Raw genomic sequence first — 27,792 nt, forward strand, 5'->3', positions numbered from 1 at the left:
ACCGCCGCGGCGGGGCGGCCGCAGGGCAGCGGGCAGCGGGCACTGGGGCGCAGGGCAGCGGGGGCCCGGGCCGCCCGCAGCCCGCAGCGCGCCTTCCGCCGCCACCATGTGCGGACGCACGGCGGGGCGCGCGGCCGCCCGGGGGCCGGTTGGCGCCGCGCTCCGCCTGCTGCTGCTGCAGCTGCTGACCCTGGCCCTGGACGTCGGGAGAGGTCAGCGGGGTTGGGGGGCGCGCCGGGGGGCGGGGTGCGGGGGGGGGTTGCCCGGGGAGCTGGGGGAGTCGAGCCCCGCAGGGTCGCCCCGCGGCGCGGGGGGTCCGGCCGCCCCGGCGCGCGGGGTCCCTCGGGCGTCCCTCGCTGGCCCCGTCGGGCCGCGCCTGGCCGAACCCGGGACCGGCGCGTGGACCCCCACGCGCCCCCCGCGCCCCCCGCCAGCTGCCCTCCCGCAGCCAGCGCGTGCGTCCGGGCCGGCTGTCCACTCGCTGCGCCCGCCCAGCGCCGCGCGTCCGGGCGTCCGAGCCGCCGGCCAGCCCCGGGGGCCCGGACCCGAGACTCTCTCTCTCTCTCGGGGGCCTTACCCGCCCCCCCTCCACCCCCGGCTCCCTGAGCGCGCACGGGGACCCCCCGCCGGCCGGGGAAGGGGCGCCCGCCCGGTCCCGTCCCGGGCTCCTCGGGGCGACGGTCCCACCACTGCCCGGGGCAGGCAGGGGCTGTGACCGCCGTGGGGACTGGGTCCCGCGGAGGAGGTGGGTGGGGGACACGGACGTCGCCTCCACACCCCGCCCACCCCACCTCACCCCGCCCCGGGCCCCGGGTGATGGGGGCATCTCTGCGCGGCGCGTCCCGGGGCGTCTGGTCCTGATGCAGGTCGGAGCCGGCGGCCGCCCCCGGCGCCGCTCACCCACCTGTTGAGCTGGGGGGGGGGGATGCGGGACTTGACCCCGGGGCTCGACTCAGGCTCCCGCTCCCGGGCGGGCGGGGCGGGTCTTGGAGGAGGTGGAAACCCTCGAGTGCCCCAGGCAGTGGGGGGCGGGGGCGGAGCTGGCTCCCGGGCTGCTTTCAACCACCTGCTCCCCTACCCCCGGGGACCCCCACGCCGCAGCCTGTAATAACCCCTGGCGGGGGGAGAGAGAGGAGGGAAGCCTCGGCACATCCATTAGGCGGCAGCCGCCACCCCCTCCTGACATCCGCCCCCACCCGTCCCCAGCCGTATTCCACAGGTGACAGGTTTAAACCCAGGCGTCCTGGAGCCCTGCGCGGCCAGGAGGAAAACAGGCCCCCACGGAGAAGGCTCTGGAAAGGCTGTCTCTGTTTCAGAGCAGTGGGGGGCCAGGGGTGTCAAAGTCAGGGGGAACCTGTGGCGGGCAGGCAATCAAGGAGGGCTTTCTGAAGGAGGCAGCATTCATTCCCTACCCTGAAGGAGGAGGAGGAGGAGGAGGAGGGCTCTGCCAGCAGGCAGGGAAGGGGAGTCCCTGATAAGGAGTGATGTCTGCCTGCCCCCTGCTGCTTGGGGTGGGGGGGGGCTGGGGGGGACGCAGAGGGCAGGGAGGGCAGTGGCGCTTGCCCTACCGCATCTTGAGCTCTGAGATGGCAAAAAGCACTTTTTCCTCTCAGCCCCAATTTTTTCCATCCATCGAAGGGGAGTTACAGTAGTGGAAATGCATTCTTTTTTTTTTTTTGGTTTTTGGGTCACACCCGGCGATGCACAGGGGTTACTCCTGGCTATGCACTCAGGAATTACTCCTGGTGGTGCTCGGGGGACCCTATGGGATGCTGGGATTCGAACCTGGGTCTGCCGCGTGCAAGGCAAACGCCCTACCTGCTGTGCTATCATTCCAGCCCCTCTTTATTTTTTTTATTACTAAAATGGAAAGGGTTAACCAGCGTATAAAATAGTTTAAGCAGAGCAACCCCCCCCCCCCCCATTTAATTATCACTGTGTGTTTCTGGGTCACACCTGATGGTGCTCAGGGTTTATTCCTGGCTCGCTCGGGGCTGGGGGTCACACACCCTGCTTGCTCTCTCTCTCTCTCTCTCTCTCTCTCTCTCTCTCTCTCTCTCTCTCTCTCTCTCTCTCTCTCTCTCTCTCTCTCTCTCTCGCTCTCTCTCTCTCTCTCTCTCCACCCCCGAATTATCACTTTGTTTTTGTTTTTGTTTTTGGGTCACACCCGGCGATGCTCAGGGGTTACTCCTGGCTCATGCACTCAGGAATTACCCCTGGCGGTGCTCAGGGGACCCTATGGGATGCTGGGAATCAAACCCGGGTCGGCCGCGTGCAAGGCAAACGCCCTCCCCGCTGTGCTATCGCTCCAGCCCCCGAAATGATCACTTTTCTTAATAGCCAACTCATAGCTGATATAAAGCCAATAAGGCCTTAGTGGCCCTTGACCCTTCAGTGCTTGCCGAGTTGACACTTGCCCTGGGTTGGTGCCCCCTCCGGCCCCCCTCATGCACCTGGTGCCCAGGAAAAAGGGAAACAAGTTTGGGGGCAGTGGGAGGGCTCTGCGGTGTTGGGGGGGGGTGCCCGGAGGCAGGGGAGGGGCCTCTGCCGCTGCTCAGCTCCCCTGGCTCCACCAGCTCGGGGGCTGAACCCCACGAATGGCGGAGGCCAGGAGGTGGGTGGAAGTGGGGGAGGGGAGCCCAGAGGAGGGGGGCGAGGGGGGTCCCAGCAGGAGGAGGCAGTGGCCGGGCCTGATTCGGGGACTTACGCACCAAGTCCCGGCCCAGTCATGCGGCAGGCCCGGGAGGCACCGGGGTCCCCGCACCCGTGAAGTAGGGGAAGCCCCCCCCACACCCCCGTTTCCTGGGGGAAGGGTCTTTGTCCGTCGCCTGCTCGCCCCTCCAGCACTGCAGCCGCCCCTCCCCGCCGCCCCCCTCTCTCCCCTCCAGTGGGCTGTGAGCCGGACCCCCCGGACCCCATCTATCTGCCCGCGGCCCTGGAACTCCTGGATGCCCCCGAGCACTTCCGCGTCCAGCAGGTGGGCCAGTACCCGCCGGCCAACTCCTCCCTGGGCTCCCGGTCCGAGACCTTCCTGCTGCTCCAGCCCTGGCCCCGCGCCCAGCCGCTGCTCCGAGCTTCCTACCCGCCCTTCGCTACTCAGCAGGTGAGCGGCCGGGCCAGGGACCCGGGGCGCCGGGGGCGGGGGGTGGGAGGTGGGGAGGTCACCTGGGGGACCCCACACCTAGGTCTGCCTGCCACATGGGGCTTGGGGACCTTTCTCTGCCCGCGCACTGTGGCCCATTTCCCAGAGCGGGAAACTGAGACCCAGACGGACTACCCTGCGGGTGGCACCCTGTGTGCACAGGCCTCCCGGCGTGCCCCGCGCCTGCCAAGGCTGATGTCTCCCCTCTCCCTGCAGGTGGTTCCTCCTCAGGCCACTGAGCCCCACCAGCGGCCCGTGCCCTGGGACGTGCGGGCCGTGTCTGTGGAGGCGGCCGTGACCCCCGCCGAGCCCCACGCCCGCGTCCTGTTCCACCTCAAAGGGCAGGACTGGCCGCCTGGGCCCGGCAGCCTGCCCTGCGCCCGGCTCCACGCCACACACCCCATGGGCACCGTGAACCGCGCCTGCCGCTTCCAGGTGAGCCCGGCCGCGCCCCGCTAGAAGGGGGTGGATCCTGGGGTCAGGGGGACGGGACTTCCCGCTTGCGGGAGGGTTGGGGGGGACGCCTGGCTCTGTCCCTGCTCTGCTGGCTTTCCTGGGGCCCCTGAGGGTGGGCCCGGGCCCTTGCACCACGTGATCTCTCTGAGTCTTGGTCTTCTCGGCTGTAAAATGGGAGCATAGCAATCGCACCCTGGAGGAGGTGAAAGAAAGGGCCAGGGTATCTGCAAGGAGAGCCCTGGGCACAGCCTGGCCCAGAAGAGTCGCTCCGCGGGTGCCAACATTTTGCTTTTTTAATTTTATTTTCGGAGGGGGCGGGCATGAGGACTTCCCAAGTGGTACTCGGGAAGCCTGGCCACCACCCAGGATGGAGGGTCAAGGATCTGCCGATGGTTCCTGGAGCTCCCATAGGGGTGCTCGGGGGCTCTCCCGGGCTGCTTCTGGCCGTGCTGGGGAGGTGGGGTGGGGGGCGCTTAGGGTGCCGGGGAGTGAACTGAGATCAGCCACTTGCACAGCCGACGCCTCAACCTGTGGCACTCTCTGTCGGCCCGAGTGTTAGTATTTTGGTAGCGTGACGCCACGGTGGCACTATTCTTTTCTTTGGATCACACCTAGCGATGCTCAGGGGTTACTCCTGGCTCTGCACTCAGGAATTACCCCTGGCCGTGCTCAGGGGACCCTATGGGATGCTGGGAATCGAACCTGGGTCGGCCGCATGCAAGGCAAATGCCCTCCCCACTGTGCAATCGCTCCGGCCCCAGTGGCACTATTCTTGCATGGGGACAGCACCAGGCACAGCCCAGGGACACTGAGCCTTCGTCCACGCTGGCAGGCACGGTTGTCTTGCTCACTCCCTTCCAGAACCTTCCCCAGGGCGGGAACCCCCTGACCCTGGGCCTTCGTGTCTCCACAGCCATCCCTGGGCGCCTGCGTGGTGGAGCTGGCACTCCCCGCCCACTGGTTCCCCCCGGCCGCCCCTGCCGCCCGCGCCCAGCTGGCCTACACCCTGGAACCGGCCGCCGAGGGCCCCGTTGGCTGCGGCCCCGGCGTGGACATGGACCCCAGGGACCAAGCCCTCCCCATCGGCGGGGTGGAGCTGCGCCCGGCCGCGCCCCCGCAGCACCAGGAGGTGCCCCTGGATGACGCGGTGACACTCCGGGTGCCCGATGGGCCTGTGCGGCCCGGCCAGCCTTTCAGTGCCACCGTGCTGCTCCGGTCCAACTTCACCGCCAGCCCGCTGAGCCTGCGGTGAGCACCAGCCCGGCCCCCCCACCCCACCCCGCGCTCTCCCCCTCCCCCCAGCCACGACCCCTCCTGGGTCTCCCTCCTGGCTCCCTTGACCTTTGCATGTGGTCCAGCAGGTACTGCCCTGGCACAGCCCTCAGAGGAGTCAGGAGTAGGAAGCATCCTCCTGTCCCAGTCCCCTGGGCCCTCCAGACTCCTTGGTCCAGCGGGGCTAAGGCCGCCCTCTGCTCTGGACATGGAGGCGGCTTCGGGAAGGGAGGCGGCAAAGGATTTAGGGTGCGGGATTGGGGGGCCCTGGGCTGGGGCTCATTTCTCCTGCCTGGGACGGGGGAGTGGCGTCCTGCACGCTCACCTGCGTGTTCTCCAGGTGACCACCCAGGCCAGGGGGTCCTGGGCGGGACAGAGCCCCCTATCTGCACAGCAGGGTCTCTCTCTCTGTCTCTTTCGGTCTCTTTCTGTCTCTCTCTCTGTCTGTCTCTGTGTCTCTCTGTCTGTCTCTATCCTGTCACTCTCTCTCTCTCTTTCCCTCCCCCTCTCTCTTCCCTTTCCCTGTCTCTGTCTCTGTCTATAACACACACACACACACACACACACACACACACACACAACACACACACACACACACACACACACACACACACACACGTGCTCAGGGGCTCTGTGCTCAGTAGTGACCCCTAGCGGTGCTCAGGGGAACACAGGGATTGCACCCAGGAGGGCTGCATTCCAGGCAAACACCTTCTCCCTGGCTCCGGCTGTGTCTCTGCTGTCTCTGCGGTGCCCCAGCCCCCTGCTCTTCTGCCCCCTCTGCTCCTGAGCGCCCTCTTTAGGTCTTTCCTAGACATTCCGGCTTCCCAACCCCGGGTCTTCACCCTGGAGCAGCAGGTCGGCCCAGTCCCCACTGGGCGCTGAGGGACCCCCCCCAGGCGGAGGCGCGGGAGCCAGAGAGGCATGAATTAGACCCCAGGGTTCTGATGAGGGGGTGGAGCTGCGGGGGCCTGGGTGAGGGGAGGAGGTGGGGCAGTGGTGGTTGGGGGGGGTGTTGCAGGAAAAGCTTTCTCCAGGGGGTGGGATTGGAGCCGGGGCCGCCCGAAGCAGCAGCGGGGAGAGGAGGGCTGTCAGGAGGAGCCCTCGAGGCATGCATTGCCTTGAGCCCTGTGAGTGCCACTGACACGCGTGTGGGAGCCGTGGTGTGGGCGAGGCGTGGACACTGGGCCAGCCCCGGCGGCCATCCCAAGGCTCAGACTTGATCTTGTGGCCATAGGGAGTCGGGGGTGGTTTCTGAGTGGGAGATGCGGTCTCCGTGGTCTGCAGGGATCCAGGGCTCAGGATGTCAGGGAGGGGGTGCCAGCCGAGCCCCCCGAACCGCCCCTCCCACCCAGCACCCGGTCACACACCCCCACCTTGACCCCTGGGACCCTGTGTCTTCCCCTCCTCAGGATCAAGGTGAAGAAGGGGCTGCACGTGACGGCCGCCCGCCTGGCCCAGCCCACCCTCTGGACCGCCAAGCTGGACCGTTTCAAGGGCTCCAAGCACCACACCACACTCATCACCTGCCACCGGGCCGAGCCCTCGGCGCTGGACTCCAGGTGGGCAGCTCTCCCTTGGAGGCCCTGCAGGGGTTGCTGGTCCCAGCATGCCTTAGGGGGGGCCAGGGAAGAGTGGGCCCCACCCACTACCTTCTTATTCCCAAGGGCACAGAACACGAAGAGAGCCCTTCAGGGAAGCGGCTCAAAGAGGATACTAGTGTCATCCATCCAAACGCCCACCCACCCATTCATCTGTCCATCCACCCACCCACCTGCCCATCAACCATCCATCCACTCAGGCATCCATTCACCCACCCATCCACCCATCATCCATCCACCCACCCACTCACCCACCCACCCGTCCATCCACGCATTCGTTCATCCACCCACTCACCCACCTATCTACCCATCCACCCATCAATCCATCCACCCACCTACCCACCCATGCATCTGTGCATCCATCCATCCATTTATCCATCCATCCATCTATCCATCCATCCATCCATCCATCCATCCATCCACATATTCACCCAGACATCCATCTACCCATCCATCTATCCACCCACTCACCCACCCACCCATCCATCCATGCATTTACCCATCCATCCATCCATCCATCCATCTACCTACCCACCCATTCACCCATCCATCCGTTCTGTCCACCCACCCACCCACCCACCCATCCATCCATCCACCTACTCGCTCACCTTTCTCCTCCATTCATCCATCCATCTACCCACACACCTATCCCCTCACTCACTCACCCATCCTCTCATCCATTCATCCACCTACCCTCCCTTCCGTCCACTGATGCTCCTTCTCCAGCCTTGGTTCAGGATGATGAGCCTCTCTTAGTTTCCCTCTCATTAGAATTCCTCTTCCCTGATCCCCAAAAGCCACCTCTAGTTCTGTTCTGTATTGGTTTTGGACTACACCTGGCAGTGCTCAGGACTTACTCCTGCCCCTGTGCTCAGGGAGGAGACCTGTGTGTTGCTGGGATCGCTTTGGAGTCAGCTGCACACAAAGCAAGAACGTCACCCCTGCTCTTTCTGGCCTGGAACTGTGTGTTCAGGCCCCCCGCCAGGGTTAAGGGCTTGAGCTGTGTAGAAACCCTGTTTTGAATAATTTTTTTGGTGGGGGAGGTTACACCTGGCGATGCACAGGGGTTACTCCCGGCTCTGCACTCAGGCATTACTCCTGGCGGTGCTCAGAAGACCCTATAGGATGCTGGGAACTGAACCCGGGTCGGCCTCATGCAAGACGAACGCCCTACCCACTGTGTTATTGCTCCAGTCCCCTTGAATACTTCTTGTGTGCTTTAGTTTTTTCTAATTTTGGGGTTCCTCTCAGGCAGAGATGGGGACCCAGTCAGGCAAGACTGTGCCATGCTGGGGCTGCTCAGATCTCGCCGTGGGGGGCCGTTCCTGGCCTTGCCCCTGGTACTCAAGGATCTAACTTGGGGCCTCGCACCCTTTGATCATCTCCCAGGAACTGTTTGGGACCTTTTGGGGCGGAATAACCTTGGACGAGCCAGTTAGCCTGCCTTTACCATGGGCCCCCGCCCTGAGGGGACTCTCCTCTCTCATGCTGTGCCTCTGAGGGTCTGTCAGACTCACAGAAGCCCCCCCCCCCCCAGTGTCCGTCCTGTGTCTGGTGCACCGCAGGGGCTGGAGTGAGGGAAGCGGTGCGGGTCTCTGAGAGGCCGAGCGCCCAGCTGTGTGCTTCCTGGGAACTCCTCCCAGGCGGAAATGCACGTGGGGTGTCACCCCACACTGTGACAAGCAAGGGGTTGGGAGGAGGGTTGAGAGAGTTGATGGTGAAGAGGCCCAGAGAGGGTGAGAAGAAGTGTGGGGTTACCCTGCCACGGGGCACCCCGGGCTTGTTTGTTCCTGCTGACGTGGTCCTTGGCCCTGCGTCGTGCGTGAATGCAGGGCGGGTCACTCTCCCGGGCACGGGTGCGAGCCCGTGGCCAGCAGCCAGCCAGCGCTCAGACTCTCTTCCCGCCCGCAGTACCCGCGAGCCGTCCGAGTTCCTGTGGGTGGACTTCTCCGTGGAAAACAGCACCGGGGGGGGCGTGGCGGCCACGCGGCCCGTCACCTGGCAGCTGGAGTACCCTGGCCAGGCCCCCGAGGCAGAGAAGGACAAGATGGTGTGGGAGGTGCTGGTGTCGGAGCGGGACATTAGAGCCCTCGTCCCCCTGGCCAAGGTAAGGGGTCCCCGCCACTGCGGGGCCAGCCTGGGTGTGTGTTGGGAGGGGGGAGAAGACGGGGTGCTGAACTCCCCCTGCTCCCTGGCCGCAGGCAGAAGAGTTGGTAAACACGGCGCCCCTCACCGGCCTGCCCCGGCGTATCCCCGTGCGCCTCGTCACCGTGGAAGGTGGCGGGGCTCTGGCCGAAGTGACCGAGCACATCAGCTGCGAGTCCGCCAACACCCAGGTCCTGCAGGTGAGTGGCCGGTGCATGCCCGGTGCAGGTGAGTCCCGTCTCCAGGTCCCCCAGAGAACAGCTTCACGGTTCCAGAAATCTCATGCGTTTCCACCTCCTCTCTCCAGTGTCAGGTGGGTACTAGGTGGGTGGGGGGTTTGTCTTCCTGCCCCCCTCACACGCAGGCACTGTCACATTCATGATGTCTATTGTCATCACTGTTAGCGCTGGGGTGAGTCACTCGAGTGCACAGAACTCAGGAGCCTGTCGCTCGAAACCCATCCCCAGTATCAACTTCTGTTCTTGCAGGCAAGCCCTGTAGCCTCCTAGAGCCTCTGTTTCCCAAGCTTTGCCCTGGGAAAGTACTGGAAGGTTGCCGAAAGCAACCCAGGGTAGGACCCAGCTGAGAGTGGGAGTCCTTGCTATTACAGTAATGAAATAATTATATTATATTAATTATAATTAATTATATAGGCTGGAGCGATAGCACAGCAGGTAGGGCGTTTGCTTTGCACACGGCTGACCTGGGTTCAATTCCTCCATCCCTCTCGGAGAGCCTGGCAAGCTACGGAGAGTATCCCGCCCACACAGCAGAGCCTGGCAAGCTCCCCTTGGCATATTCGATATGCCAAGAACAGTAACAACAAGGCTCACAATGGAGATGTTACTGGTGCCCGCTCAAGCAAATTGATGAGCAAGAGGATGACAGTGACAGTGATACAGTGAATAATTATATACTGGTAGAAGGATAATTATTGGGCTGGAGCGCCCTGGTGTCCGAGAAGGTAAGAGAAGGGCAGGACCTCTCTCTCCTCTGGGAAGTTCTAGACAGGAAGCCTGGAGCCGGCATCTGCTCAAACCCTCCCGAGCAGGGATGGCATCTTTGCCCGCCCCGGCTGGCAATGGCTCTCGCCCTCCACCTTTGCTGCCCTGCTTCTGCTCAGTTAGTTGCCAGGGCTCTGGGACCAAATGTGAGGCCAGCGTGAGTCAGCTTTGTGGGTTAAAACTCTCTTCTGCAGGGCGGGTCTGTTGCAGATAAGCACAGGTTCCCCTCCTTACCCGAAAGCAGAATGCTCCTATTTGCGACAAGCTGGTGGATGACTTAGGGGACACCCTGTTACTCATTTCTAGGGGAAAAAAAAAATTGGAGGGAGAGGGCACTCCCGGCAGGGCTCAGGAGCCGGGCAGTGCCGGTGGTCACGCCCAGGATCTCGCGAAAGGCATGGGCTCTGCCACTTGTGGCACCCGCCCCCTCCCCCGGGCGCCGAGCCCACCCCTGACCTCTGCCAACGCCCCCGCAGGTCTCCGAGGCCTGTGACGCTGTGTTTGTGGCTGGCAAGGAGAACCGGGGCGGGCGCGGGGTGCGCGTGGACTTCTGGTGGCGCCGGCTGCGGGCCTCGCTGCGGCTGACCGTGTGGGCCCCGCTGCTGCCCCTGCGCATCGAGCTGACCGACAGCACCTTGGAGCAGGTCCGCGGCTGGAGGGTTCCCGGCCCGGCCGAGGGGTGAGTGCGGGCTGGGGGGCGCCGGCGGGTGCTGGCAAAGGCAAGGCCCCGGGACGGAGCGAGGGCGCAGGCCGCGCAGCCATCTGCTCAGACTGGGGTCTGGAAAGCTGCTTGCTCCTCCTGCCCTCCCATCACTTCACTCGAAATTGCTAAGCTCTGCCCTGCCTCACTCTCTCCGTGGTACTTAGGGTGATTTTCTAATGTGCTCGGTACCCTGATTAAGCTCGTCTGTGGGCTGCCCACCCCCTCCACTAGGAGCATCCTCAAAGCCTCAGTCACTGCTAAGGAGGGCGTTTAGTGTGCCTTGGCCCCAGGTCCCTGAGACCCAAGCTCCTTAATCCTGAGCGTGAGCACCAGGTTTCCCGCTTTGGCGAGTCTCCTCCACTTCTGCCACTCCCCACCTCCTGTCCAATCGGGAGCCCGAGTGGGTGAAGGATGGCCACTGGCACCAATCAGAAGCTGAGCTGGGGTGCTGCCCTCCTCCTTCCCCGCCCCTTGAGTGTTGGCTGTGGGCGGAGCCTGGAGAGCGTGCGTCCAATAAAGAACTGCGGCTCGGTGGGTGGGGGCGGGGCCCGAGCTGATGGCCCCGCCCATCGGTCCCCGCCCCGCAGCACATCGGAGCCCGAGGCCGCGGAGGAGGCTGCGCGGGGCCGCGGCTGTCGCCTGCAGTACCAGCGCGCGGGCGTGCGCTTCCTCGTCCCCTTCGCGGCCCACCCGCTGGACGGCGGCCGCCGCCTCACCCACCTGCTCGGCCCCGACTGGCTGCTGGACGTGACCCACCTGGTGGCGCCGCATGCGCGTGTGCAGGACCCGCGCGTGGCCTCGCTGGAGGGTGGCCGCGTCCTGGTGGGCCGGGAGCCCGGCGTCACCTCCATCGAGGTAAGCAGATGCCCCGAGACGACGACGAGGGTAGGCGACCCCCCCCACCCCCCGCCGTGTGCCGGTGTGGAGCGAGTCCGAGGGGCCTAGGGCATGCCTGGGACGGGACTGGCCCGCTGCAGGGATGCGGGAACCGTCTAGGGTGCAGCGTGCTGGGTCCGTGGTACCCGAGCCCGAGGAGCAGAGGGAAGCCCCGCGGATGCGGTTGGGGCCCAGAGAGCGGACAGAAGCCGCCTCGAGGATGGGGAGGGTGGGGTGGGGGACAGAAACCAGGTCCCTCGGTGGTGGGATCCCCACCCTGCGGCTCTCTCTCCCTGCCCAGGTGCGGTCCCCGCTCTCTGACTCCATCCTGGGCGAGCAGGCCCTGGCCGTGACGGATGACAAGGTGTCGCTGCTGGAGCTGCGGGTGCAGACCGTGATGGGCATCTCTCTGGCCCTGAGCCGGGGCACCGCCCACCCCGGGGAGGTCACGGCCACGTGCTGGGCACAGTCCGCCCTTCCTGCCCCAAAGCAGGTGACAACCCCGGGGGGGGGGGCGGGCGGAGGGGGGCAAGAGGGAGGAGGTCCACATCTGCGGATGGGGCCCGAGGCAGGGCCCTGGGAGGGACCCTGACCCTGGCATGGGGTTCAGGGCAGGAGGACCGAGTGCCCGCTGAGGCGGTGAGCTCTGGGGGCCGGGGTGGGGGGGTGGCTGGTCGGCTGGTGACCCTCACTGAGCACCATCCCGAGAGCTGGGGCCCCCCTGGGGCCGCGGTGATTGACACACGCCCCCTCTCTCCCTGTGTTCTGTCCACCGCCTGTGTCTGTCCTCTCTCTGCTGTCCCCTCCCGTGTGGCCTGTCCCTGTGGGAGCGGTCTGTGTGCGTGCATGCGTGCGTGCCCTCGCGTGTCCCTGCCTGCGTCCGTCCGTGTGCCCCGCAGGAGGTGGCCCTGTCCCTGTGGCTGTCCTTCTCCGACCACACGCTGGCGCCCGCCGAGCTCTACGACCACCGTGACCTGGGGCTGTCCGTCTCGGCCGAGGAGCCCGGCGCCGTCCTGCCCGCCGAGGAGCGGGGCGCCCCCCTCGGGGTGGTGGTGAGTGGGGCCGGGCCTGAGGGGCTGCCCCTGCACGTGGCGCTGCACCCCCCCGAGCCCTGCCGCCGGGGCCGCCACCGGGTCCCCCTGGCCTCGGGCACGGCCTGGCTGGGGCTGCCCCGCGCCCCCACGCCCGTCCCTGCCCTCCCCCCCAGCCCTGCCGGGGGGTCACCGGTCACAGAGGCCAGCCTGGGTGGCAGACAGTGGGCACCAGATGGCGTGGGGGACACGGGGGGTGTGAGGAGCAAGTTCGAGCGGGCAGAGGAGGAGGCCGGGAAGGAGGAGGAGGAGGAGGAGGAAGAGGAGGAAGAGGAGGAGATGGTGCCCGCCCCTCAGCGGGTCACCGACCTCGAGCTGGGCATGTACGCCCTGCTGGGCATCTTCTGCCTGGCCATCCTCATCTTCCTGGTCAACGGTGTGATCTTCGTGCTGCGCTACCAGCGCAAGGAGCCCCCCGACAGCGCGGCCGACCCCACCTCCCCCCAGCCCCACAACTGGGTCTGGCTGGGCACGGACCAGGAGGAGCTCAGCCGCCAGCTGGACCGGCAGTCCCCTGGGCCGGCCAAGGGGGAGGGTGGCCGGGGGGGAGGAGGAGGAGGAGGGGACCCCCTGCCCGTGGCCCCGGCCCCAGCCCCAGCCCCGGCCCCAACCCCGGCCCCTGCTGGGGGCACCGCCAACTCCCCTGGCACCCTGACCCGGAAGGAAGCCGGGGGGCGGCGGAAGCGGGTGGAGTTTGTGACGTTCGCTCCGGCACCCCCGGCCGAGGTGCCCGAGGAGCCCGCCGCCGCCCCGGGGGCCCCCGCGGTCCAGTCCATCCTGGTGGCAGGCGAGGAGGACATCCGCTGGGTGTGTGAGGACATGGGGCTGAAGGACCCCGAGGAGCTGCGCAGCTACATGGAGCTGATCCGGGGCAGCTCCTGACCCCACCCCCGGCCCCCGCCGCGCCCCTTTCTCCTCCTCCGGTGCTCGTTGGTTGATCCAAGCCCCCTGCCTGGCCCCTCTGCCCTGCCCCCCCCCCCAGTCACGGACCACGGTCGTGAGGAAGGGCGCCAGCCCCCTTATTTATGGGAACCACTTTCATTCATTCTGATGTCGGGTACAGAATAAACGGAGACGGAAACCTGGGGCCCCTCCCTCGCTGTCTGTGTGTTTGGGGGGGTTGGGGGTTGGGGGTGCTCAGCCCCGGTCCCTGCTTGGGGCGCCCTGCACTGTTGGGTTCCGCGCCGCCCGCTCGTAGCGTCCCGCGATCCAGATGAACAGCAGGGCCGCGGCCGCCTGCATGCCGGCCAGCAGGAAGAAGTAGAGGTCCATGTGGCAGCTGTTGATGTTTCCTGGGGGACACAGGGGCAGCCTTTAGGTGGGGGCGGGGCGGCCCCGGGGCCAGTGGGACTCGGGGGAAGGTCCCCCTCTGCCATCTCTCTGGCCGGCGGGGGCATCTCTTCCGGTGGCTCTGATTTTCCTTCCGACAGGGGGGGAAGGTACAATGGCCGCGATCCTGGTGCAGCACCAGCCTTCCTTTCTGGCACTTGGGGAAACTGAGGCCCGAGTCAGGGGGAGGCCTGGCTGGGAGCGACCCAGTTTGGAGGTGGGGGACGGGGACGCTGTTGTCGCTTCTCCACTGCCACTTGGCTTCTACCCCAGCCCCCCACCCCTGCCTCTGGGACTCCCCCACAACCCCCCCCCCACTCACCAGAATCCTGGGGGCAGTGCATCCAGCCGCCGGGCAGCGACAGCACGGCCAGCAGGCCCGAGCCCAGCAGCGAACCCACGCCCGACAGGCAGAAGAAGAGGCCCATGAGCGCGCCCTGCATGGAGCGAGGGGCCTCCGAGTAGGCGAACTCCAGGCCTGCAGGGCGGGAGGCAGGGGGAAGGTGCAGGCCCCGCCTGGCCCCTTCTCACACCCACAACCTCCCCCTCCCACCCCCCCAGCTCACCCCAAGAGGGATGGTCACCTGCCGCTGGCCAGTTCTTCACACTACACACCCCTCTCTGGGTTTTCCCTTTCCCCCCCTACCAAAGCACTGATTCACCCTCAGGAATCCCAGCATCCCCCCCTCTGCCCTGGTGACACCTCCGCCCCCCAGCCCCGCTCTGCCTCACCCCTGCCAATGCTACCACGGCCCTGTCTCGATCCCCACTCACAGCCACGCGGGTCAGGGACAACTCTAACCCGCTCCTGGCCCCCCACCCCACAAAAGGACCCTGGGGCCAACGGTAGGTGTGAGAGGGTACTGTGAGCCCAGTCCCCCAGATTCGGTTCCCCCGCAAACCGCACCCCTCCCCTCTTGCGCTTCCGGGCGCTGGAATCTGGGTTCTTGGATCAGCCCTCCAGTCTCGGGGTGCCCTGCTGCGTCTCCTGCCTCCCGCCGCCCCCCAGCTGCCCTGGCGCCCTCACTCCTGCAGCCCCCCGACTAGATTCAATCTCTTGCACAACGGGGCCCCCCAGCCCCACCCAGCGAGCCTCCCCTACCCCCACCAGCCCCGGCTGGAGCCCGAGGCCTTAGTGGGTTGGCCTCCGTTTCTTAGCTTGGCTGTCCAGCTGTCCAGCATAAGTGCCCCTCGTCCCCACACCGGTGTGCTGTGAAAGTTCCAAGGGGGTCCCGGGTGGCCAGGGAGGGTCCCTTAGAGGAGACAGAACTAAGGGGGAAAGAGGTGCTCGCTTTCCCGGGGAGCCGAGGGGACAGAGGCTGCAAAGCTGCGGAGGGAGGAGCGTGGTGTGGCGGGGATGCTGACCACCCTCATCACCTCCGGACCCCACTGCCCACACCAAGGGCCAGTCAGTCCCCAGATCTGCGTGCACAGGGGCCCTGGGTGTGGGCTGGCCCCGGGAAGCCCTGACTCGCAGGTGGGAGCAGCCCGAGCTGGGTGGGGGGCAGGGGAGGGGGCCCCAGTACCTGAGATGCTGGCAAAAATCTCACTGATCCCAATGAGCAGGTACTGAGGGATCTGCCACCAGATGGACAGGCATGCGGCGTCATACAGGTTGTCCCCGATGTACTGCTTTGTGACCCACTTGCGCTGGACATACTGTAAGCGCTCGTGTTCCAGGACCCCTGCGGGGTGGGAGCGAAGGTTCCAGCCAGTCCCGCTCTGCATGTGTGCTCATGTATGTGTGTGTGTGCGAGTGCACGTGCATGCATGTGTGCACATCCGTGCATGTGTGTATGTGTATGCGTGCATATGTACACATGCACATGTGTGTGCGCTACGTGCATGTGTATGCGCACGTGCATGCATGTGTGTATGTGTATGTGTGCATATGTACACATGCGCATGCGTGTGTGCGTGTACGTGCATGTGTGTGCACGTGCATGCATGTGTGTGTATGTGTATGCGTGCATATGTACACATGCACATGTGTGTGACCGTGCGTGCGTGCGTGTGTGTGTGTGTGTGTGTGAATTTGGGTTCCACCTCTTTCCTTTTTGCCTTGACAGCCAGTTTCCTTATGCAAGAGGCAGGAATTTAGGGGAACTGAATGCACTACAGCACACAGCAGGGGAAAGGGTCTCACCTGGTTCCCAGCAACAGTGTGGATTAAGCCTCCATCTCTCCAGCTCCTGTCTTGAGGCAGGATGGGGCCAGGGATGGGGGCTTTACCTCACCCGGCCCTCCCAGCACCCCTGCCAGGCTCACCCGGCCCTGCCTGGGGCTTGGGTGAATGACCCAAGGCCCCTATCATCAAGATCAGGATTTCCCCACTCTGGGCATCTTCGGAGTCAGGAAGAGACTCACTGAGAGCCGCTGACCGGCTTTGGGGAGAGGATGCTTTGGCCTTTTGTGAGTGACGCCGGGTCCTCTGGAGCAGGAAGGACGCAGAGAATCGATGGCTCCGGGAAACAGGCCCCCCCCCCCCCCCGGGCCATTCAAGGACGGCCCCTCTTCGCAAACCCCATTCAGCACTTTGTGCTGATGGATTCATTTGGGGGCCTCCCGAGTGGGGTTCGGAGGTCCCGGAAGCTAATTCTTGGCCAGCTGGGTACTAGGGCCTGGGGTGCCGGTGCTGCTCAGGGCTGGCAGGGCTGAGCAGGGCTGAGCATGCAGTGCCACAGGTCAGACCCGCACCCCTGCACCCTGCGCCATCTCCCTAGCTCGTCTGTCCTGTGTCTTGAGTGTGACTGGGGCAGTGGACAAAGTGCTTGCTTTCATCCGGCCAAGGAAGCCCTTTTTCCCTGGCAGGGAGCCGGGCGCCTTGGGAGAGAGGCTCGCGCCTTCGGGGAGGGCGCCCTTGGCCGGGCCCCGGCTGCTGCATCAGGCCCGAGCGGCGTCCGAACCACCCCCCGCCACCCCCTCCCCCACCTATCCACCTCCCTCTGTCCCTTAGGCCCCCACACCTGCCACAACAACGGAGGCGAAGCCGAAGAACATGCCCAGGGCCATCTTGCGCAGGGGCGAGGCCAGCAGCTTGCACCGCAGGAGCAGGGGGTCGAGCAGGTGGTCCTTCACGGGCACCAGGACCAGCAGCACCACCACGTTGGCCAGGAAGAGCCAGGCTTCCGGGAACTGGGCGGGAGGGGGGCCACAGGAGGTGACCTAGCAGCGAGCTGCAGGCTGACCCAGGGCCAGCCCACTCCCTCTCCTGAAGCCCCCGGGAGGGGACCAAGGGATGGCCGCAAGAAGTGAAGCCGGGACTGGAGCAATAGCACAGCGGGGAGGGCGTTTGCCTTGCACGCGGCCGACCCGGGTTTGATTCCCAGCATCCCATAGGGTCCCCTGAGCACCGCCAGGAGTAATTCCTGAGTGCATGAGCCAGGAGTAACCCCTGTGCATCGCCGGGTGTGACCCAAAAAGAAAAAAAAAAAAGAAGTGGTGCCCGCCCCAGGCCATCAAGGGTTCAGGGGAGGTCTGTCACTCATGGCCGGCTGTGTTAGTTTTTTCTTTCTGGGTCACACCCAGCGACGCGCAGGGGTTACTCCTGGCTCTGTGCGCAGGGATTTCTCCTAGCAGCCCTCCTGGAGCCATATGGGACGCCGGGGATCAAACCCAGTTCTGCCGCATGCGAGGCAAATGCGTTCTCCCCAGTCCTATCTCTGTGGCCGTCAGCCACACGCTCTGCAGAACTCTGACGGGCTTGCTAGGCCGGGACAGGCCAGGGCACAGGTGTGGAAACTGCCGGCAAAAGGCAAAGATCTGGGCATCCCAGGGCCCCAGAGAGGGTGGGACCAAGGCAGGGTGGCACCAGTGGTGGCTGAGGGGTGAGGGGTGCCCATCAGGCAGTAGGGAGGAGCTGCCCGACTATGCCTGGGAGCATCTGAGCCTTTCTGGGGCCACAGGCGGGTGCGCCAGTGTCCAGGGCGCCTCCTCACAGACACCCCTGGGGCCGGCGTCAGTGTGCCAGAAGCCTCCCTTCTCAGATGAGACCCCAACCTGGCCCCAGCTGGGGGCTGCGTGCACCCCAGTGTCTCACCTTGTAGCTTTTGCTTTGGGCCTTCAGAGCCACGGACATGTTGGTGGGGGCTGGGAAGAAGTTGGGGATCTGGAGGTGAAGGCCTTGGAGCACGTAGGTGGACTGCATCTGCCCGGGGAGACGGGGGGTTGGGGGGAGACTGGGACCAAGCCGGCCGCTGGGCCTCCTGAGGGAGCGGCCCGGGGAGACAGCGCCCAGGGGAGAGAGGGGACTCCAGTCGGAAGGGGGCACACCTGGAAGTACACCGTCCAGTAGGGCACCAGCGTCACCAGCACAGGCAGGATCTTCACCAGAACCTGGAAGTTGGCCACGTCCTCCTGGGGGGAAGGGCCCTGGGGGGACCTCTGAGCAGGGAGCAAGTGGGCGCCGTCAGGGGCTCTGGACGAGGTGGGGGGGAATTGGGACAGAAGGTAATTATTAATACCACCCACACCCCTGTCAAAATCAGGACTGCCAGCCGCGGAGCCAACCTCCCCCAGACCATCCCTTCCCCTTCCCCCTGCGTGCATCCCGTCACTGCCACTGCCGGCATCTTCATTCTTAGCACGGTCACCGAAGCCACCCACAACAGGACTCTTCACTGTCCCAGCCTTGTTCACGGGGCTAAGTCCCATCCATCTGAGGGCTAAGCCCCTCCCACTGAGGGCTAAGTCCCTCCCACCTGAGAGCTAAGTCCCTCCCACCTGAAGGCTAAGTCCCTCCCACTTGAGAGCTAAGCCCCTCCCACCTGAGAGCTAAGCCCCTCCCACCTGAAGGCTAGGTACCTCCCACTTGAGGGCTAAGCCCCTCCCGCTGAGGGCTAAGTCCCTCCCACCTGAGAGCTGAGTTCCATTCCACTCAGAGACTAAGTCCCATTCTCTCTGGGGGCTCAGACCCTTTCCCCAGGTTTCAGACCCTTCTACCCTCGAGCTGTGGCCCTGGGGAAGAACAGAGGCCCAAGGGCTTGGACTTTTGGGTTCCAAGTGTCCACTTGCAATGGGAACCCAGGAAGTCCCAGTCCAGGTCTGACTTGAGGGAGACCGTCAGGGTATGATGCACCCCGACGCCCCATCTCTGTGGGACAAGGCGGTAGGCCGTGGAGGGAGGGTGGTGGGGAATAGATGATTGCTATTAGGAGACAGGACAGATTTACCCTCCCTACCCCCCCCCAACACACTCACACACACTCACACACACACACACTCACACACAGGTTTATTTTCTTTTTTTGTTTTTGGGCCACACCTGGCTATACTAAGGGTGTCCTCCTGCCTCTGCACACAGGAATTACCCCTGATGGGGCTCTGTGGACCATCCGTGGTTCTACCGGGGACTGAATCTGGGTTGGCCGCATGCAAGGCAAATGCCCTCCCCGCTGCACACCTGCTTCAGACCTGCTCCCAGCGGTTTCTGATTCGTTTGTTTGTTTGTTTGGCTTTTTGGGTCACACCTGGAGACTCTCAGGGGTTACTCCTGACTCTGCACTCAGGAATCACTCCTGGTGGTGCTTGGGGGACCATATGGGATTCCAGGGATTGAACCTGGGTTGGTCATGTGCAGGACAAGTGCCTTCCCGGATGCACTATCGCTCCAGACCCAGCTTCATTGATTTTTTTTTCTTTTTGGGTCACACCTGGAGATGCACAGGGGTCACTCCTGGCTCTGCACTCAGAAATTACCCCTGGTGGTGCTCAGACGAGCATACGGGATGGTGGGAATCGAACCGGGGTCGACCGCGTGCAAAGCAAATGCCCTACCCGCTATACTATCACTCCAGCCCCGCTTCATTGATTCTTTAGGCTTTTCTTAGGCCTAATAGCAGGCAGAGGGCTATAACTCAGTGGCAAACCAGGTGCTTTGCGTGTGTGAGACCCTGGGTTTGAACTGTAGAATGACCTCAGTCTTCTAGCAGCACGCTGGTACCACCATCTCCATCAGGCTCACCCCTACTGCCCGCATTGTCACCATTGCCAGCGTTTATCTCCAATGGAGGGAGTAAAACACCATCACCCCTGGCTCTTGTCATCACCGTCAAGTCCATACCCAGCCTTGGCACTCAATAATACTTTGACCCTTGCCAGTCCTGGGGTGCTACCATGTTGCATCCCATAACCACTTTATTAGGGCTTCCTTAGAACACCCAGAATGACGACTTTCTTGTGTGTGTGTGTGTGTGTGTGTGTGTGTGTGTGTGTGTGTATGAGTGTGTGTGTGTTGGGGATGGGGGGGTGTCTTGTGCCATGCTAGGCAATACTCAGGGCGTACTCCTGGCTCTACACTCAGCAGTTACTCCTGGAAGTGCTTGGGCGACCCAAGGGTGTGCCGGGGATTGAATCTGGGTCAGCCGCGTGCAAGGCGAATGCCCTACCCAGCCTGCCCAGAGAGTCTTCATGCTCTGTGGTCCCGGGAACCCTGAGCCCCCTGCACACCACCCCCCCGCCCCCTGCCCGATTACCTTTCAGGGTGTGGGCGCCGCAGCCGGGGACAGCAGTTTTGGAAGGCGAGTTTCAGCATGGAGGACACTTGGCTGCCCATGGGGGGCTTGGTGATGAATATGGGGGTGGCAAAGAGGAAGGTGAAGAAGGCCAGGGCCACGCAGCCCACGGTGATGTAGTAGCCCAGCAGGAAGCTGATGTTCTGCTGGACGAAGGCCACCACCAGTAGGGACAGCACGCCCCCCACGTTGATGCTCCAGTAAAACCAGTTGAAGAAGCGGATGCTGGCCTGGCGGCCCAGGACCGTCACCTGTGGAACAGAGGGACCGTGAGGGACGAGGAGCCCCAGGCCCCTGCCCCCCAGGTCCCTGGCCTCTCTCCCCGAAAGCCCCCCTCTGCCGCAGATGCCCTTTGTGGGTCAGCATGCAGGGGGTTGGCACTTCCTTCATCCTTTTTTAAATTGTTTTTTTGGGCCACTCTCAACAGTGCTCAGGGTTTACTCCTGGATCAGTGCTTACTCCTGGCTCTGTGCTCAGGGATCACTCCTGGAAGTGCTCAGGGGATCGAACCTAGGTCGGCCACGGGCAAGGCAAATGCCCTATCCATTGTGCTATTGCTCTAGCCTCCTGGTAAATTCTTTTTTTTTTTTTTTTTTTTTTTTTTGCTTTTTGGGTCACACCTGGCGATGCACAGGGCTTACTCCTGGCTCTGCACTCAGGAATCACCCCTGGCCGTGCTCAGGGGACCATATGGGATGCTGGGATTCGAACCCGGGTCGGCCGCGTGCAAGGCAAACGCCCTACCCGCTGTGCTATCGCTCCAGCCCCCCTGGTAAATTCTTAGTCTTTTTTTTTTTTTGGTGGGGAGGGGTGCTTTTTGGGTCATACCTGGTGATGCTCAGGGGTCACTCCTGGCTCTGCACTTAGGAATTACTCCTGGCAGTGTTCAGAGGACCATGTGGGACGCCAGGGATAGAACCCGGGTCGGCCACACGCAAGCAAACATGTACTGTACTATTATTCCCCCACTGTACTATCATTCCAGCTGGCCCTTGACCGTGAAATAGACACTCAGAAATCTGTTGGTTTGTTTGTTTTGGGGTCACATCCATTAGTGCTCAGAGCTTACTCCTGGCTCTGTGCTCAGGGATCACTCCTGGCAGGCTCAGGGGACCATAAGTGATGCCGGGGATCCAACCTGGGTCGGCCGCGCTCAAGGCAAGCATCCTATCTGCTGTGCTACCACTCTGTCCCTCCCTGGTCAATTTCTACTTAAAATGAATGAATAGGGGTCCAAGAGGTAGTACCGGAAGTAAGGCTCCATCCCCGGAACTGAATATGGCTCCTACGCACTGCAAAGGGGCGACCCTTGTGCCCAGAGCGCCAGGAATAGACCCTGAATACCGCCAGGTGTGACCTCCAAATCAAACGGGAATCAATCAGCACTTCCAAAAGAGGACTCCACGAATACGCCGTGTCTTGAGAGTCGCTTGCTAACAAGCCGGGCGTTTGGGCACAGCTGCTGGCTCGTGTTCACAGCTCACGCTGCTTTTTAACTGCCACCGAATAGTGTCACAACAGATGTCTCTGCTGCCACCCGGCTGCTCGTTTCCAGTTGATTTATCCCTCTGCCTCTGACCCAGCCACCTCCCGGATGCATCCCCGTTTATCGTCGGAAAACCAGCCAAGTTAGCGCTCGGCTGACGCCACATGGTCACCAAAGAGGCAGGCCGCCTGCTGAGAGAGAGTGAGGGGCCTCCGAAGGGCCGTTTCCTCTGCAGTTTGGAGGTGCCAAGAGGCAGCCTAGCACCCCCAGACCCGCCGCGTGGCTTGTCTCCCTTCCAAAGACACCCGGAACCATGGCTGGCAGAGGCAGCGGAAGCAGAGGGTCCCAGCACCTAGCTCTGGGCCTGGCCCGGAGAAGAGAGACACTCAGCCCCCCCCCCCCTCGGCAAATGCAGAAGGGCTGAAGCTCCTGGGCAGCGCTTTCCTTCCACCCACAAAGGTGGGCGGTGCTCCGGCGGGACCCTCTCTCTGCCCTTGGTCCCCAAATCACTCGGTCACGGCAGGCCCCACAAGGCTCGGACATCCGCATTTCTTTCTTTTGGGGGGAGGTTTTGGGCCACACCTGGAGGTTCCCAGGGCTTCCTGCTGGCTGTGTGCTTAGGGGTCACGGCTGGTGGGGCTGGGGGACCACAAGGGGTGCTGGGGGTCAAACCCAGAGGGGCAGACCACAGGCCAGGCAAGCGCCCTACCCACTGTAGTTGTGCTCTGGCACCCTGGATTGAGGCTTTTATTTTATTTTTTCATTTATTGGGCCACACTAAAAAAACTCCAGCTGACTCAGGAATTACTCCTGGCAGTGCTCCACATGGGATGCTGGGAATCGAACCTGGGTCTAGCTGTGTGCAAGGCAAGCCCCCTACCCGCTGTACTACCACTCCAGCCACTTGGTATTTTTTTTTTGGCTTTTTTGGGGTCACACCTGGCAATGCACAGGGGCCACTCCTGGCTCTGCACTCAGGAATTACCCCTGGCGGTGCTCAGGGGACCATATGGGATGCTGGGAATCGAACCCGGGTCGGCCGCGTGCAAGGCAAACGCCCTACCCGCTGTGCTATCTCTCCAGCCCCACTCCAGCCACTTGGAAAGGGGGCTTTTAAAACCATTTCTCCTCCCGGCCTCTTCTCACCTGGAAAACCATTTTACCTGACCCCCTAGGAATATAGGTATATAAAAGAGGTATACAAATGGAATATTTATGGATAATAAATTGCCAGAATTTTATTAAGTCAATTTTATGATAATTTGGCTTGGGACCACATGGCATAGTTCAGGGTTCAGACTGTGCGCAGGGGGTCACTCTTGGCAACGTGTGGCCGGGGGACCATGTGTGGTGCCAGGGGTTGAACCGGGGTCAACTGTGGGCAAGCTGAGCGTGTTACCTGCTGTACGAGTTCTCTGTCCCCCAGAGCGATTTATTTATTTTTTTGTTTATTTATTTATTCATTCATTTATTTTTGTTATTATATATTTTTTTGCCTTTTGGGTCACACCCAGCGATGCACAGGGGTTACTCCTGGCTCTGCACTCAGGAATTACTCCTGGCAGTGCTCGGGCGGGGGGGGGGGGGGACTATGTGGAGTGCTGGGAATCAAACCTGGGTCAACCACATGCAAGGCAAATGCACTATCCACTGTACTACCACTCCAATACCCAGAGCAATTTCTTTTGAGACAGTTTTTTTTTTTAAGTTATATGAGTTCTTCCTTGGGCAGGAAACAGAGGTCCATGGGCTTTGATATAGGAGAACTGGCTTCACAGGGTCCCCTGAGCATCCCTGGGAAGGACCCCCATGCACCTCCAGTGCTTGTCTCTCTGTTTTGTCTTGGTTTGGCGATCACATCCAGTGGTGCTCAGGAAGTACTCCTGGCTCAGTGCTCAGGAACCACTCCTGGCAGGGTCTAGGGATGGCCCCTGCTCAGTTGTGTGGAAAACAAACACCCGCCTGCTGAATTATCACTCTGGCCCCCTAGGGTTATTAAAAAAATATATGAACCCCACATGAAGTAGAGGAGCAACCACAGTTTTAGGAAGTTAGGGTCTAGGCAAATGATTCTGGACACTGCTAAACCCTTCACCCCTTTCAATGGCCTCCAAGTCTCAGATCATATTCTTCCTTTGTCCAATCAGATTTGCTCATATTTTTCTTTCTATAGTTACATTGGGGGAAAAAATGCAAAGCAGTTTGCCCCTCTCTCTGAACCCTAACATGCAGAAGCATTTGAAGTTGCTTTCTTTTTTTTTTTTTGCTTTTTGGGTCACACCCAGCGATGCTCAGGGGTTACTCCTCGCTTTGCACTCAGGAATTACTCCTAGCGGTGCTTGGGGGACCATATGGGATGCCGGGGATCGAACCCGGGTCGGCCGCGTGCAAGGCAAACGCCCTACCCACTGTGCTATCGCTCTGGCCCCTGAAGCTGCTTTCTGAGCGGGAGAGATTAGTACAGGATTACGACGCTGGCCTTGCTTGTGACTGACTCTGGTTGGACTCCCTTTCTGCATGGCTCCCGAGCACTGCCAGGAGAGACCCCTGAGCAGGAGAGGGTATACCCTGAGCACCTCTGTGTGGGGCCCAAACACCCCCTACCCCAAATACATAATTAAAACTACATTCCCATGGAGATTTTTTTTTGGGGGGGTGGTGGTGGTGGTGGTGGGTGAGTCACACCCAACAATACTCAAGGTTCCTCCTGGCTCTGCATTCAGGGATGACTCCTGGTGGTGCTCAGGGGCCATGTAGGATGCTGGGGATCGAATTCAGGTGAGCTGCATGCAAGGGGAGTGCCTTACCGGCTGTACTATCTCTCCAGCCGCCCTCGGAGAACCTGAGGGCCCTTTGGGCAGGGAGGGCGAGGGAGAGGTAGAATCTGTGTGCGAGGCTGTAGACTCACTCCCGCTGTGAGCAGTCCCTGCCACTCCTTCAATGGCCCCGCACAATCGTGCCACTCTGCCTCTGGGAGGAAGTGTGGCAGCCCGTCCGCCCAGAGCCGCTCTCCCCAGGGACCCCTTTGTGCCACCAGCCAGCGAGTCCAGCACACACCGCCTGCCAGACGGGGCCCAGCCCGGGGCCTCCGCTGGCAGGTCCCTTCTGAATTCTGCAGCAGCAGCCTCCCTTCTGGCTCAGGGGTACCCTCTCCTGTCCCCCTCCTGCCCCGCCACTCATCTGCTCTCTCTGCTGTCATCAGAGCCACTTTCAAAAGACTCAGCCAATCCCATCTCGAACCCTTTTGAGTTTCTGAGCTGTCCAGGGGGTTGGGTTCAGCGCCCTTGGAAGCCTGCCAGCCCCAGCCCATCCTGATGTTTCACGCTCAGTGAAGGGGAGAATGTTCCAGACCCATCATCAATAGAGGCTCTGCCCAGGGGGCTGGCCTCCGAGAGACCACAGAGCGACAGACGGGAGGGACTGGGTGGTCAGGGAGGTCAAAGAAAGCGGCTGAGGGCTCCTGGGACGCAGTGGGGTGTGGATGTATCACTGTATCACTGTCACTGTCATCCCGTTGCTCATCGATTTGCTCAAGCGGGCACCAGTAACGCCTCCATTGTGAGACTGGTTTTTTTTTTCCTTTTTGGGTCACACCTGGTGATGCACAGGGGTCTGCATTCAGGAATTACCCCTGGAAGTGCTCAGGGGACCATATGGGATGCTGGGAATCGAGCCCGGGTTGGCAGTGTGTAAGGCAATCCCTACCCGCTGTGCTATTGCTCCAGCCCCTCCATTGTGAGACTTGTTACTGTTTTTGGCATATCGAATACGCCATGGGTAGCTTGCCAGGAGGCTCTGCCGTGTGGGTGGGATACTCTTGGTAGCTTGCCAGGCTCTTCGAGAGGGATGGAGGAATTGAACCTGGGTCGGCCACGTGCAAGGCAAACGCCCTACCCACTGTGCTATCACTCCAGCCTAATCCTCAACTACCCAGATTCATTAATAAAATTACAATGCTGTTCATATTAAAAAAAAACACAGACCTCCCTTTTTTTTCCTGTTGAAATTAAGTCCATTAATTTTATGTGGATGAGAGGAAACCATGAGGGCCAGGTGTGAGAGGCCTCAGCCCAGATAACGGGGGCTCTCCCATGCCAAAGGAAAGGTGGCGGGGACACGGACAGGGCTGCCCAGGGCCACTGAGGTCCCCCCAGGTTAGAAGAATGTAAAGAGGCTGGAAGAGCAACTCCAGGCTGAGCAGGGTTGGGTGTTGGATTGGGACTGTCAGGTGCATGCAATGACGTTTGTAAAAACACCCCCTTCATGCTGGGACGACAGGGGAAGTGAGTTGAAAACTGGAGGCAATTAACTGGGAGGGGGCCAGTGAGTCCAATGGTCTGATCAGGCCGTGATCCTGCTCTCTGCCCCCAGTTTTCCCCGTGAGCTGATGCCTCTTCCTCCTGGCTCTGCACTCAGGAATTACTCCTGGCAGTGTTTGAGGGACCATATGGGATGCCGCTGGGGATTGAGCTCGGGTTGGCCGCATGCAAGAAAGGCAAACGCCCTCCCTGCTGTGCTATCGCTCTGGCCCAAGCTTGCTCCTTACACTCTGGGCATCCATCCTGCTCCTGGTGGCCTATCCAGGTTTGCTTTGTTTCGCCTTGGCTCGAACCCAAGACCTCTCACATGGAAGACCAGAGCAAGACTCCTGAGCCCCGTCCTGGCCATATGCAGTTATGTGAATCATATTACGGATTATTTAAAATCATCGTCCAGTGTGCCCCTGAGTCTGGTTATCTGAATACAGTCGGGGGCCAGCATGATAGCACAACAGGCAAGGCACTTGCCTTGTATGCAGCCAACCAGGGTTCCACCCCGGGTACCCCGTAAGGTCCCCTGAGACCCACCAGGAGTGATCCCCTGAGCCCAGAGCCAGGAGTAAGCCCTGATCGCCACCGGTGTGGCCCAAAGCCCTCAGCCCTTCCCAAAGAGTCAGGCAGCTCTTGTTCATGTAGCTAGTCAAGGCTGAAACTCTGTCCCAAGGGGACGCAGAGAAAGGCTGGGAGGGGAAGACATTTGCCCCTGGCCAGTGGGCAGCAGAGCTGGGATCTGAACAAATCTGACCGGTTCCCTGCGTCGCTGGACAGCAGAAGCCCACTCCCACCCAGTCCCCAGATTCCTGGAGCAGGGCTCAGTGGCCGGGTTCTGCGGTGCCTCCACCCTCCCCCCCCCCCCCGGGGGCCCAGGCCCGTCTGGGAAACCTCAACATCCTCCTCTGCGAAATGGACCTTACACCACACAGTGGTGGAGAGTTTGCAGTGAGCTCAAACCCTGGGCCTGGCCAACAGGGGTGGGTGGCAGTGATGGTTAGCAAGGAGCATTAACCCCGGAAAGGCAGGGGCTGTCGCCCTTCTTGGGTGAAACGAGGAAGCCCGAAAAAGGGGAAGCGGTGTCGGTGTCGGAGGTCAGGCGCCGAGCCCCAGACCCACGGCTGACTCGGGTTCGGCTCTGCGTCCCGCCCTCCGCCCTCCATCCCGTCCCGTCGGGACTCACCTGGTCGGCCCCGAAGGAGGTGAGGTTGCTGCGCACGGAGCTGGCGGCCAGAGCCAGCAGCAGTAGCGCGCTGCAGATGGTGGGCGCGCAGTAGGGGCTGCGCGGGGCGGGCGGGCAGCCGGACTCGGGGCAGCCGGGTTCCAGCGGCTGCGCGGGCATCTCGCCGCAGAAGGACGGGCGGCCGTCGGAGGAGGCGGTGGCGGCCAGCAGGCCGGCGGCCGCCAGGTAGAGCAGCAGGCTGAGCGTCAGGGCGCGGTAGCGGCCCAGGTAGACGTCGGCCAGCCAGCCGCCCACCGGCGACAGCAGGTAGGACGCGCCCAGGAAGACGAGCTCGGCCCGCGACGCCTGCCCGCCGGCCCAGTGCAGGTCCACGCCCGTGAGGTAGAGCACCAGGTTCGAGGACACGCCGAAGAAGGCGGCGCGCTCCAGCATCTGCACTAGCAGCACCGCGGCCGCCGCCGCGCGCCGCCACCGCCGTCGGGCACCCTGCGGCCCGCGCCCCAGCAGCGCCCGGCGCTCCTCGGGGCCGCGCGGCCCGGGCATTGCGCCCCCAGACTCCGGCCCGCCCCTCTTCCTCTGCTACCCCGTCTGCCGCCTGTCCCGTGCCCTGATGTCCTCCTGTGGCTATTCAAATTCTACCTCATTCTCCACCCTCCCGGCACCCCCCCCCCGCCCGCACCCC

General features: G+C 62.5%; 2 protein-coding genes across 2 annotated transcripts; one reads left to right on the forward strand and one right to left on the reverse strand.

Annotated features, from left to right (window-relative positions):
* Positions 1-13,377, forward strand: TMEM132A (transmembrane protein 132A). Its single transcript, XM_055143057.1, has 11 exons — positions 1-212; positions 2,889-3,103; positions 3,359-3,577; positions 4,512-4,846; positions 6,283-6,432; positions 8,383-8,578; positions 8,673-8,816; positions 10,097-10,299; positions 10,911-11,178; positions 11,501-11,692; positions 12,099-13,377. Exons 1-11 carry the CDS (start codon positions 107-109, stop codon positions 13,170-13,172), a joined length of 3,102 nt encoding a protein of 1,033 aa, XP_054999032.1. The 5' UTR covers positions 1-106; the 3' UTR covers positions 13,173-13,377.
* On the reverse strand, positions 13,310-27,738 carry SLC15A3 (solute carrier family 15 member 3). Its single transcript, XM_055143058.1, has 8 exons — positions 27,111-27,738; positions 20,093-20,382; positions 17,892-18,036; positions 17,659-17,766; positions 16,586-16,754; positions 15,146-15,304; positions 13,942-14,097; positions 13,310-13,582 (listed from the first exon to the last, which is right to left on the reverse strand). The coding sequence occupies exons 1-8, from the start codon at positions 27,651-27,653 to the stop codon at positions 13,428-13,430; spliced, it is 1,725 nt and encodes a 574-aa protein (XP_054999033.1). The 5' UTR covers positions 27,654-27,738; the 3' UTR covers positions 13,310-13,427.
* Between the last annotated feature and the right edge of the window lie 54 nt (positions 27,739-27,792).

The sequence above is a fragment of the Sorex araneus genome, chromosome 6 (assembly GCF_027595985.1).
Source record: "Sorex araneus isolate mSorAra2 chromosome 6, mSorAra2.pri, whole genome shotgun sequence".
Lineage (NCBI taxonomy): Eukaryota > Metazoa > Chordata > Mammalia > Eulipotyphla > Soricidae > Sorex > Sorex araneus.